Source organism: Myxocyprinus asiaticus, chromosome 37 (genome assembly GCF_019703515.2).
Source record: "Myxocyprinus asiaticus isolate MX2 ecotype Aquarium Trade chromosome 37, UBuf_Myxa_2, whole genome shotgun sequence".
Taxonomy (NCBI): Eukaryota; Metazoa; Chordata; class Actinopteri; order Cypriniformes; family Catostomidae; genus Myxocyprinus; species Myxocyprinus asiaticus.
Genome location: NC_059380.1, coordinates 30,774,905 through 30,787,500, shown reverse-complemented (window position 1 = coordinate 30,787,500; position 12,596 = coordinate 30,774,905). Strand labels below are relative to the sequence as shown.

The 12,596-nt window shown below is 38.6% G+C and overlaps 1 protein-coding gene across 3 annotated transcripts; it reads right to left on the bottom strand.

Annotated features, from left to right (window-relative positions):
• Positions 1-663: 663 nt before the first annotated feature.
• Positions 664-12,049, bottom strand: LOC127428339 (uncharacterized). Of its 3 annotated transcripts, none has more exons than XM_051676671.1 (4): positions 11,985-12,049; positions 9,483-9,584; positions 7,647-8,994; positions 664-1,440 (listed from the first exon to the last, which is right to left on the bottom strand). In XM_051676671.1, exon 3 carries the CDS (start codon positions 8,713-8,715, stop codon positions 7,900-7,902), a length of 816 nt encoding a protein of 271 aa, XP_051532631.1. In that variant the 5' UTR covers positions 8,716-8,994; positions 9,483-9,584; positions 11,985-12,049; the 3' UTR covers positions 664-1,440; positions 7,647-7,899. The 3 variants fall into 3 exon arrangements, with proteins under 3 accessions (XP_051532631.1, XP_051532632.1, XP_051532633.1); XM_051676672.1 differs by having other exon boundaries at positions 9,517-9,584; positions 11,985-12,024; XM_051676673.1 differs by having other exon boundaries at positions 7,647-9,584.
• Between the last annotated feature and the right edge of the window lie 547 nt (positions 12,050-12,596).

Sequence of the window (12,596 nt, the reverse complement as noted above, 5' to 3'; positions counted from 1 at the left end):
TGGCGACGTGATAAATTAACGTCAGAAAATTGGAATAAGGAAAGGTCTCATATCTTCTGCATGCAGAAAATTAAAAACATCAAAATTGAGCCAAATGTTTGTCCTTCCAGGCTGATCACATTGATGTGGCTATTGTGGGTCATGGCCATAGTGCCACCAACTGGCGGAAGGAAGTGTGTCACTTTTAACAGACTTTGAAATATCTCTATTATGTTAACCTGAATTGCTTCAAAAAAATTTAGAATAATGTCAAGGAATTCTTGATATCTTATATACTGTTGCCATGGCAATGCATTAAATGTAATCATTCCTTTTTGTGCATATTCACATGTTTTGAGGTATTTGGCATGCTTGGATTTTAAAGTTTATTGTTAATAAACATATTTCTTAATTTTTATATAAATAAAATATAATAAAAATATCAACTTAAATGTAAAAATAATAGAAAACTATGTCATAATGTGTATATGTAATGAGTGGCAATTACAAGAAATGTCCAATAGAGGGCATCCAAGCTCCATGAATGATTCCCAAAATAACACAGAGAATTTTTTGTGTCCTGTCTAGAAGGGATCCCTCTTTCATATGTTATTGTAACACAGAAGGGAAGGAGAACACAGGGAAGTCAGTTTTCCAGGTACAGGTAAGACTTTTAATCGGCCACTTGAGTGCTTTACAACTTCACAAACTCAACTGCTTCACAGACACGTAGTCACTCAAACACATCAGCTTCACAGACACAGTCACTCAAACACATCAGTTTCACAAACACAATAGATTAAACGCAACAGCTTCAGGAGCACTGTGGCCTTCCTTGTGCCAGACACTCTCTCCTCTCTGCTGGTGGCGTGGCTGCTTATATGCCGCTCTCCCCATGCTCACTGGAATTAGAGACAGGTGTTAAACATAATCTAGCTCAGGTGCAAGCGCACTTACCGCTTTCTCTCTCTCTGGACGGATGCTTGACCACGCCCCTGCTGCCACATACCCCACCGCCCAACTCAGGCCGGTGAGACATCCAGCTTGTCTACCACTCCCCCCCCCCCCCCATTTCTGGAGAGGAAGTTGGCGACAGCCATCTGCGCTCCCGGTCTGTGGACCACCTTGAACTTAAACGAAGAGAACTTACAGGCCTTGGTCAGTCGCACCAAGTGGCTGCGCCCTGCGGGCATAAATGCACCGCTACGGCGCACTCTACCTGGGGAAGCTCAACATATCCCTTAGCCACTCCACTGTCAAGGGTAGTCAGAGTGGACAAGCCCGCGAAGCGGGCAGTAAAAGGTGCCTTCCACGACTTCGTTAGCTCCTCGTGCACTTCCGGGAAGAAAGGCACCGGGGCGGGGCGCGGCCGTGAGTCGTGAGTAAATCATTGCTGTGATCAGCATCTCCTCAAGATCGATCACCATTCCCATGGAAACGCTGATCGCGTGCCGGCTCCACCTGTGAGACACAAGGGAGAGAGAAAAACAAACTAGAGTATGAGCTTTGAATAATTATTCTATTGGCGAACATACAATATTCTAACCTAATTTATTTCCTCATTTGCCCAACATTAATTTAGAGGCTATTTAAACAGTTGTGCATATGAATAACGAATGCAGACTCAAATTTTTTGTACTTCATTTATTTTGACAGTGAACAGAGAAAAATGCAACAGTAAAATAATTTGAAAACTATTGCTACAGAATTACAATGAAATTTCAAGCCTAAATTACTTCTGTGCTCATATTAAAATCTACTTAGACTATCTTAACACCTAGTGCTTTGAATTACATATGTAAATTTTATTTAAAGCCATTTTAAGGATAAATGAAAATGTAAATGAAATCATTACAATATAATCTTTAGATCTACATATTTTTTTCAATAAATAATTATATTAAATTATAGCAAAAATGTAAAATTAATCATTTAGCTAAAAAATTTACAATTACAATTAAAAACAGATAGATAGATAGATAGATAGATAGATAGATAGATAGATAGATAGATAGATAGATAGATTCTCTGAATAGAGATTTTTAAATATCGAATGGTGTTGCCATGGCGATTCACTAAATTAATGGCAAAAATAAGGAAACAGGAGTGTCTCGTATCTTCTGCATGCATTGTGTGATTTAGATCAAAATAGAGTTGTATGTTTTTTCTTGGGGATTAATCACATGGATGTGGCTATTGTGGGTCACAGTCATAGCGCCACCGACTGGCAGCAGGGAGTGTGGCACTTACAACAGACTTTGAAATAGTCCACTTTTTCCCAATTTGCTTCAAAATTGTTTAGACACTGCTAATGGAAAATTTTGAAGGCATGCTTGATAGCTCCATTACGGAATGATTCCCAATTCTTTCATCAACTTCTCGCACATGCGCAGTCTGTTATGTATGTCTAAGTATGTGTAACTACATTCTTCAGATAACTATGTTTATCAAAAGCACAAAAAGATAAAGTTAAATATCCGTTTAAGATGGCTAGGAAAATAACAACGTCTGTATCTTAGAAATAACAGCTTGTATTCAGGAGCAATGATGTCACTCTCCACCCCATGTGGTCCAAATCGCTCTGAACCAGTGAGTCGTTCGTTTGTGCTGATTTGTGTTGTTAAAAGAATCACTGTAACTATTTATCTTCCTTAGAAATAGCATCAGACTTTTCAGGAGCAGTGACATCACTCCAAATCACTCCGAACCGGTGTCATTCGTTTGTGCTGATTTATGCTGTTAAAAGATACATCATAACATATTCCTTTCTTTGTATTAAACAAGATAGCTTTTGGGAGCCGTGAAATTATTCCAAGTTTTTTCGCAAGTGAACAGTCACAGTATTCAGCTCTGAATACGTTTATTAGTTTTAATTCTGCTAGAAGCTGGCACGAGTTGTGTTGATGGTGTTTGTGTAATTGCATAGTCCTATATATTAGCTAATATTCCAAATATTTCTTTGAAATTTCAGTGCAGTATTTGAAATCATGTTACGTGCCGTTCACATGCTTGAATGCATTTGTTTTTGCACTAAAATTATATGCAGCACCACAAAAGAGTCTCAACTCGAGACATTTAACAGTTTAAGTTCTTTTTAACTTGACATGGCGTCTAAAAACACAAATAAGCTGTCAAAGACGTCTATCTAGCGCACGGTTACATTGAAATCATTTATAAAACAGCGCAGACGGACACATAAACGCGCTCAATGTGAATGGCCCCTCAGTGTAAAGACTAGAACTCTGTAGAAAAGTTTGATCATACTTGTTTATTCTTTATTATTTGTTACTGCACATTTTAGATTTTAGAGTATAACATCATCAAAACTAAGAAGTTACACAAAAGTATGGAAATTATGCAGTGACCAAAACATATTAAATCAGAAACATCTTCTATTTTAACTTCTTCAGTGTAGCCTTACATCAAATTTATTGTTTTGCGATTACTTGGGATAAAATGGGTAATTTAAAATAATATTTTTAGTCATAATTCAAGTCATTATTATTTTATTTTTTTAACCTAAACAGAAAATGATTAGACTTCTGTTTTGTTTACCCTTACAAAAATTAACCATTTCACTACAGTAACTATAGTTTAACCATGGTATTTAGTTCAACCATAGTTACCACACAATTAACCATGGTTACTACTACAATATTACTGTAGTAAAACAATGGGTTCAGCAAAAAAAAAAAAAAAACAACAACAAAAAAAAACATGGTTACTACAATATTACTTTAGTAAAACCATGGTTAACTATTTTTTTTAATTACTTTTAACAACAATTACACACAATTATAAGAAATAAGTAATGTCACCTTTAGAAATGTTGTTATATTAGCATGAATTTACTCAGAAGTGGTGTAGTAGTGTCTGAAGAGGTGGGCATACTGTGAATTTATGAAAAACGCATGCAAACGATCTCTAAAATTAATTTACATTTATATAGTTCATGTAAAATGTGTAAGAATAGTTTTTTCCATTAAAATTGGGATTGTTGTAATTATAGTCCCATATAAACTTACAATATGTACACTACCGGTCAAAAGTTTTGAAACACTTACTCATTCTTTATTTTTATTTTATTTATTTATTTATTTTTTTTTTTTTGCACATTTTAGAATAATAGTAAAGTCATCAAAACTATGGAATAACATAAATGTAACTATGGGAATTATGTTGTGATTAAACAAAATCCAAAATAAATGAATAAATAAAAACTGTTATATTTTAGCATCTTCAAAGTAGTCACCCTTTGCCTAAAATTTGCAAACATGTACTGTTGACATTTTCTCAACCATCTTCTTGAGGTATCACCCTGGGATGCTTTTTAAACAGTATTGAAGGAGTTCCCATCTATGTTGGGCACTTAGTGGCTGCTTTTCTTAATTATTCGGTCCAAGTCATCAATTACAAAAAAAAATTTTTTATTTTTTTTTATTACATTTTAATTTTATAATGAAATAAATTAATATGTTGGCACAATTATATTTTTGTCTACAAAACTAATTTCAAACATTTAAGCACACACCTTCAGATCAAAAGATTTTTAAGATCATGAGAAACATTTCAGTCAAGTGTTTCAAAACTTCTGACCGGTAGTGTATATCAGGGTAAGTTTCTTGCTGGCATGGTGTAGAGTACACTGCTAAGAACAATGGTATGGTAACTTCATGTTAAATATGTATTTCAATTAATAGGTGTCATTAATGTTCCTTTTATTAGGCTACTATGAAAATTGTTAATACTTTATTATTATTATAACTAATAAACTACTTCATAATACGCAATAAACTGTTAAGCATCGTAGCTAATATGAGTAGTAATGTTCACGTTAACGCGTTATCTTGTATTACCATATATAGCCTACATATACATTTATGGTTATTTTTTATTTGTGTACACTTGTGCTTTTCTATGTAGAGTGAAATTGTTTTCCTACTTAGAAATATAAATTTAACTTATTTGATATTACGTGAAAAAGGCACCACCGACAGCAGTAAAAGGCAAAAAAAAAAAAGAAAAGAAGAAGAAAAAAAGCATCAAAGGGTGCAATAACATGCAGTATTTTCACAAAGTTTAACTGCATAAGTTAAATTTAAATGTATATACATATATTTACGTTTAGCAGGGAAATAAATATGTAGTGAAAATGATAGTTTCTCCAGGCATGCTTGTGTATCAGACGCTGGAAATGTCCTGCCCCTTACTAAAACGGAAAATATGATTGGTTAGCAAATATCCAATCGCGTCTGAAATGAACGTTCTGATTGGTGGATCAGTTTAGTCTGACTGTCTGTCTTGCCAGTGGTCCCCAGTGCATCTCCGTCCGCGTTTAGAGAAAATTTCTGTACATTTATTAAAATAATAATAATAATAAAACACAATTCACTCAACGGTGCTGTGGCATCGCGTTATTAGATTGAAAAAGTTCCGGGTCAAAAGCCTACTCGTTGTTCTGGCGGCGACACGTATCATCACTTATTTCAGGTGGGCATACGCGAAATCCTAAAACAGATAGAGCATACGACGTATGCCTGCGTATGCCCTAGACTACACGACCAGAAGCTGTATCTCTGATTTTCTATCATTACCTCTACAAGGCACTGATCCCTCTTGTTTGAACGAGTCTTGTGACGGTGCAAGCGCTTGTCTGCTTGTGCTTTTCAGCATTTATGAATGTTAAGATGAGTGGAAGAAGAAACAGTTCCCATCCTGCACACGTATTTGCTAATATAGTCTAATCCGTTTTATTTTACTTTGAAGTTTATGATTATTGTTCGTGGTAACCAAATAATAATGTCCCTAGTTAAAAAATAAATACATTATTTTGAATTTATATTTTTGTGTGAGTTTCGATATTTTTGATACAACATCAGTATCGGAAATATCGATACTTTAGGATCGATCCGCCCATCCCTACTCTAAACACAGTTAATTTTCTCAATCAACTTAAGGTAGAGATGTGTTTGAGTTTGATGTGGTGAAAGATTAAATCTTTGCCAAAAATTAATGCTTCAACGATACCAAACACGGCACAAACCAGAAGCGAGCACAAATGATGAAGACAGGTGAGAGTGATTTACATGGGGTTTAAATACTTGTTAAATACAAAGAAAGGAATATGTTATGATGTTTGTATCATCTCCATAGTAACAGTGTAGCGTCTCCTCCACGTTGTGTGTTCACTATCAAAATCCTAATAAACTTTCACGGACCGCACACAGCACACATACATCACAGCTCGTGTTTAATCTTCACTCTGCGTGCTGAGAATGAAACACAAAACCCACATTTATACAAAGAATCCCTAACATTCACTTAAAATCCCCATTAGTTGCGTAATAAAATGTGATTAGAATTTGAAGTGCTATTAATACAGCAGGCTACGAATCTGAAAATGGCAATATAGGCTGAACACTTGTATGCTGAAAGTAAGTGTTCACAAATGTTTTTACTGATATAAAAATGTCAATTATATACAGTAGATATATCCAATATACAGAATATGACAATATGAACAAAAATGAAAATTTTCATATATGTAGTATGTTTTTTAAACACGTGTGGAATTTAAATGTGTACATAAATGCTAAAATATATGAACTCTAATTTTAATTGTTCGTATATGGCCAGTGGCAATTTCTCAAGGCCAGCAAAGCCTTCTCTGGTGGCGTAACATGCCTAATAAATAAATATTATTTCATTCTTTCATTCTCATTGACCTTTTTGCCTATGTATTTTCAATCGCTTTCCACTCCTAATTAATCTACAAACAAATAGCAAAAAAGAAAAAAATGTATCCAATCAGAATTTAGTCCTCGATGCTTACAAGCAAAGTGTGACAACTGTTTCACAAATCGCATGCCCGCAGCCATGCTCGTTAGCCGAAGTAGCGTGTGAGTCTGAGCTCCACCCAATCAGGCCTTCAGAATTCCACAGAATCCCTCAAGAGTGTAAGGTAATAGGCATTTAAAGTCAGATTGTCAGATTCATCAGCCAATCAGATTGATTTATTTGTTCTTGTGGGTGTGGTCTTTAGGATATATCCCAGTTCAGGCCTTCTAGCGCACCTTGAGTAATGCAATCACGCTATAAGTGATGTAATATGAAAGCGGAGAGCGCAGATCTTGCTGACGTGTCGGCTGTCATCACTGCTGGTATTGCAATTGAGAAAGAGATCCTTATGGATTTAAAAACCTAAGATGTTCTGCATGATCGTGCGATTGATTAAGCAGGAAAGGAGGACTGATTTTCACTTCAAGCAAATTGGTAAGTGCTTTTTGCATTGTTTTAGCAACATCAGGAGTTTTCTAAGTGTAAATTAGGTTGCTTGAGCATTCAGTGTTGGATCAAGTTTTGAAAAGTAACCGTGTACCCTGACGAAACAAAATTTATTGCAAGCAAAATTTAAATCGCAAATATTATTAGAGAGCTTTTTCTTGGTATTAGATCTCCTTGGTTCTGGCTTTCGTGCGTTGATGTGTTTATAAAATATCAATTGGTATTATTTATTGTACGTCTATTTTAAACTTAAATAAGTTTTATTGCATTCTCTGAGGCAGAAAATTATGATACAAAAATAATTAAGGGACTTTCAATACCCACAGCTTTCACCTAAATGTATGCTATTTCTGTGTGCATTTTGTATTTTTTTTTACACTTACCAGTATCCGGTACGCTCTGGCCCGGTCGGGGGCAGCCTGCGGGAGGTCAGAGACCCGTCCCCAGCTCCATCAGAGGGCACTGATCCCGGAAGTGGTCTGGGTCCCCGCACCTCCAGCAGGCTGGCCCAGGCGCTATGCCCGCACTTGCGTTGGCGGGCGCCCCCACCCAAGAGGGAGAGCGGCGGGGCATCGGGGTAGGGGAAGGTGTCACCTCCCACGCCCGAGGAGCTGGTCTCGGTGGCTGAAGTCCTCCTCATCTGCATGGGGCAGGAACAGGCCCTGGGGAGAGAGCAGAATGAGAGGAGAGAGGGGGATGAGACATTGGAAAACACAGGGGGAGGGGAGAGAGAGTAGGAGGGCTCTTCCGCCCTCGGGATCGCAGCCATGTGGTCCTCCGCAAGCTAGACGGGCGGTGGCACTGGACCCACTCCGCTGTCCCTTTTGGCAGTCGATGTATTGGTTGCTCCAGTACCACCTGGTCGATGATCCCGTCGACACCATGGTCCTCCGCTAGCAACCATCTTCGGCAGGCATCGCGGAGCCGTTGGGTGAAGGCAAACGGGCGGTCGGAGCTCTCCAGCTTCAGGTTCCGGAAGAGTTGAAGATTCTCTTCTGGACTCCGACCAAACCATTGTAGGATGGCTTTCTTCAAGTCACCGTAAGCCAGGAGGCTGATCGCCGGCAGTTGTTGAGCCACGAGCTGGGCTTCCCCAGACAACAGCGGAATAAGTCGGGCCACCCACTGGCCGAGCGGCCAGCCCCAGATCTCGGCGGTGCGTTCAAACAAGTCCAGGAATGCCTCGGGGTCATCCGCCGTCCCCATCTTCTGTAACGCAGGCGGGGGCAACGGCTTGTGGGTGTCTGGGGTCGCAGATGGGGTTGGCTCCTGGCTGAGGAGGCTCCGGATCGCCTGCCGGTCCTCTGCTTGAGCGCGTAGGAGCTCCACAAACCGGCGATCTTGATCTTGCCGGAGCTCAAGCAGGGTTTGCTGGTGGTTCCGATGTAGGCCAGCGAGGGCTTGGAGGATCTCAGCCAACTGGGAGGACTCTACGGGGCGACTTCTGTCCATCTTCAAACTTTTCCTGGGTTTCAGCACCAGTGTAACACTTCTCAGTGGAAAGGAGGAGGCGAGAAGCAAGATTTCCTGGTTCAGGTAGGCGTTTAATTGTGCACCCTGTCGCTTACAGTTCCACACACACTCGGCAGTTTCACAAGCAAATATTTACTTAAAGAGTCCCACTTCATTACATCATCAACATAATAACATAACACCGTGGCCTTCCTTGCGCCAGTCTCTCTCCCCGTCTGCTGGCGGTGTGGCTCTTTTATGCCGCTCTCCCCATGCTCACTGAAATAAGAGACAGGTGTTAGACATAATCTAGCTCAGGTGTAAGCACCCTTACTGCTTTCTCTCTCTCCGGAGAGATGCTTGACCAGGCCCCCGCTGCCACAAATTTATATTCTGTGTAACTCATGTGTGTGGTGTTTAGTGTTTCTGTGTGGGTTCACCTATATGTGGCAGGTTCCAAATTGTTAACAAAATAGCAGATTTTGGGGTCTATGCCGTCATTATTTTTCTCAAATAAAGTGCTCATCCCACCTTCTTTAACTCCTGGCCATAATTTTAATTGATACCAGGCAGTGATATTGTGCTGGGATGGTCGTGCTGGTGTGTGTGTTGATATGTTTTATGTATGCGGGATGGGTGGAACCTAATTTACAACAGATTTGTGGTGTGCAATTTTGTTCCGGTGCTATTCCAGGAGTCCATGTAACTATTTCTTTGGGTGTAATAAGAATTTGAGAGGTGTATGGCCCCTTCATATATTTCCATACCCATCTGCCGCATCCTAAAGTGTGTGAGCAATACCCATTGACCCAGCTTGATGCAGGTGGGTCCGGACACCTTTTGGCATCTGTCCTTCATGAGATTGCAACCTGAAATGGGAACAACCACAGAGAGAAAACAGTTAATGTTGAACCTTTAATTAATTTGCATTTAGACATGTGGTACTTTCTTTATTTTCCTCCATTGGTCACAGCCAAACTGTTACAGACAGCTTTAGTCTCATACTGTATGGCTTGTGCCATCGGGAGAAGATGCATTTTGCTTTACAAAAACATGTACCATTACAATGTCTAATGCAAATTTAGTTTCAGAGATCAAATTAGACTGAGCATCTTTGGTGAGATCTGAATATTTGCTGATATTTTAGTGCAGTCTGAAGTGTGTAGCACCTTAATCTGTTCTTGCAGTTGAGCCTGCAGAGTCTGCTGTTGTGAGCAATATAGGCCCCAGTTCTGCTGGGGAACTTTCTGAGTATTTTAATCACCCTTCCATTCATTAGCTCAAATGAGCTGATGCCCATAGCTTAATTTTTATTTTTATTTTTATTTTTTATTGTTCTCAACACAGCTCTGTGGTCAAAGAATCAGTTCACCTCTTTTTGGTGATGTGTTGTCTGGTTTTACGGGTGCTATTCACATGTTTGATCATCTATGATCTCTGTGGTCTGTCAGGGTTGTGAAATTTCTGCCTGATGTTTAGCATTTTACACACACATTTTTCATTGTCTACACATTAGAATGGTTCCCTTGATCAGATTTAATTTGAATTGGTGCTTCTCAGTGAGAGATGATTTGGTTCATTATCATGTGGCAGCATTGATGCACAGCAAAAAGCGACCATATACACTCCCTCTTGGCACTGATAAGCGAACCAATGAAATTCAATAGCAAGAATTCTTCAAGGCCTGTAAGGCTGTTCGGTTGGCAGTGTCATTACAAATATACATGGCCATGCTTGGCCATTATAATATAATGCATATTATAATGTGATTTATAATACAATTATATTACATTAAAAATAGTATAAATTAAAATAATTTTATTACTGGTCTCTGGAGGTTTTCTAGAATGAAATATTTGTCATCTCGCTGCTCTTTTGAGAATACATGCCTTTTGATTTGGCCCTGTATCAGATGCAGGATCATGTGCATTGTATGCACAGTTCAGGCTGAAAGCCTTTGGACATGCTGCTGTAAACACCCAATGACTGCAGGCACATATTTACATGGGGCAAATTTCTGCTCAAGCTGCAGAGCTTTTGCGATTACAATATGAAATTGAATGCAATTTTCTCATTTTCTTGAGTTAAGATGTCACTAGGTGTATTCTCATGCAAATCTATTTGAAAATGAAGAGGAGGCTGGGCAAAGTCAGAGGTGATGCAAGGCGCAAAGAGTATTCTTGAATTTTAAAGACTTAATGAAGTTCTTCAGTCTTTTTAAAGTTACTGAAGGTTAATGCTAACTGTGTAAATCTACTGAGAGTTTGGTAATTGTGTAAAACTATTGAGAGTTTGGTAATTGAGTAAAATTACGGAGAGTTTGGTAATTGTGTAAAATTACTGGTAGTCACATGGAATTTTGTACTCAGTATGGTTTAACTGCAGCTATATGGTAAATAGCACAGTATGCCATAACAGAGACAAACATATCCGACATAGTCACTCATTCAGCTTGAAACTGATGAACAATTTCTAGAGAAACATAATTACAGTTGTTTCAAATTTACACAAGACGAAAAGTCTAGAATGCCCGAAGCATTTACAACCTCTAACCTAAGTGTTCCTTGTAACACTTACAGCAGAAACAGTCAAGTGTTTTCAGAAATAAACTTCATTAGCCTATGTGTACATGCAGTATCATCACATGTGTTCTATGATAACAACAGTGTTTAGCACAGTTGCAGATTTAAAAATAGGTTGTTATAGTACTCTTTACTGATTTATAAACTAGTGACATTTCTTTTGTTACTATTTTTTTTTTCATCACATCACTCTGTTTTTTCCCAGCCTTGCTTTTCGTATGCAAACACATCGACTTGCAATGTTTATATCTCAGTCGCAACTTTTTAGTTGTTTACAGTTGCTACTGGCTCAATTATTTTGAAATGTTGCGAGTTCATTGCAGCAAGGCAAATAAACAATAGCGACGGTGTTCATTGATTTTAGAATTAAAGTTCCAATTGCAATCCTCCCTTGAATACCACAATACAATTCTGGATGATGTTATCTCCAGTTTAAGTTTGATCTCTTGTCGCTTGGGCAAACAAAGAGATCATTAATTTGCAGAGCAAGAGATTTCGTTTCTCGTATACTGCCGCTACTACTTCCCTGATACACATGTGGTTTTGTCTAATTTCTTTAGCCCCACCGGATTTTTTCGGTCTCCGGTCTAACAGTGGGTATTCCGACCCGTTCTACAAAATGTGTCTATATGGGATGCGTCTTTGCTTATCCTCAACACTTCTAAAAGGCAAAAAGAATGGACTTACTACAGCAGCTGGAGACAGAGAAGTAGTAGCTCAAACCTCTTGTCCTGTGTGGAATGGAACTGAATGTTGCGCTGAAAAGACATCACTCGCTCTCTGGAGATCACGGAGGATGGTCACCACTTTGTAAGGTCCGCCCACTGGTCCAAGGATGGCAGCCAGTGGCGCGGTAGAAGGGTATCTGCATGTTACTGTTTTCCTTTTACGCAACACTACAAAATTAAATTACATACATTTCCTTATATGTATTACTTCTTTATTTCATCTGACTCCAATAATGAAAAAAGATGATGTTTGTTAATCATTAAATTTAGGTGAATGTTTGATTATTCTATTTAACACTTTACATTCTACACTCGTTCATCCGGATTCCTACAACACTTTGAGTCTCACACCGGCTGCGTATATGATCTCATAATCACAAATTCGTCAGTCTTAGTCATTAGACAGAGGCGAGTGACTATTATCCTAGACCGGCCGTACTCAACTTTGCTCATTCTAGAATATATTATCTAGTCCCCATAGATCTGAACACACTTAAGGTAAGACTATATCTAACCAGAGGTCATGACCATTACCATAGAACTAAGCTGACCAACTTAACTTCTTCTAATG

Bases quoted from the DNA above. Each gene is read 5' to 3' on its own strand.
- LOC127428339 (XM_051676671.1), bottom strand. From the start codon at position 8,715: ATGGACAGAAGTCGCCCCGTAGAGTCCTCCCAGTTGGCTGAGATCCTC.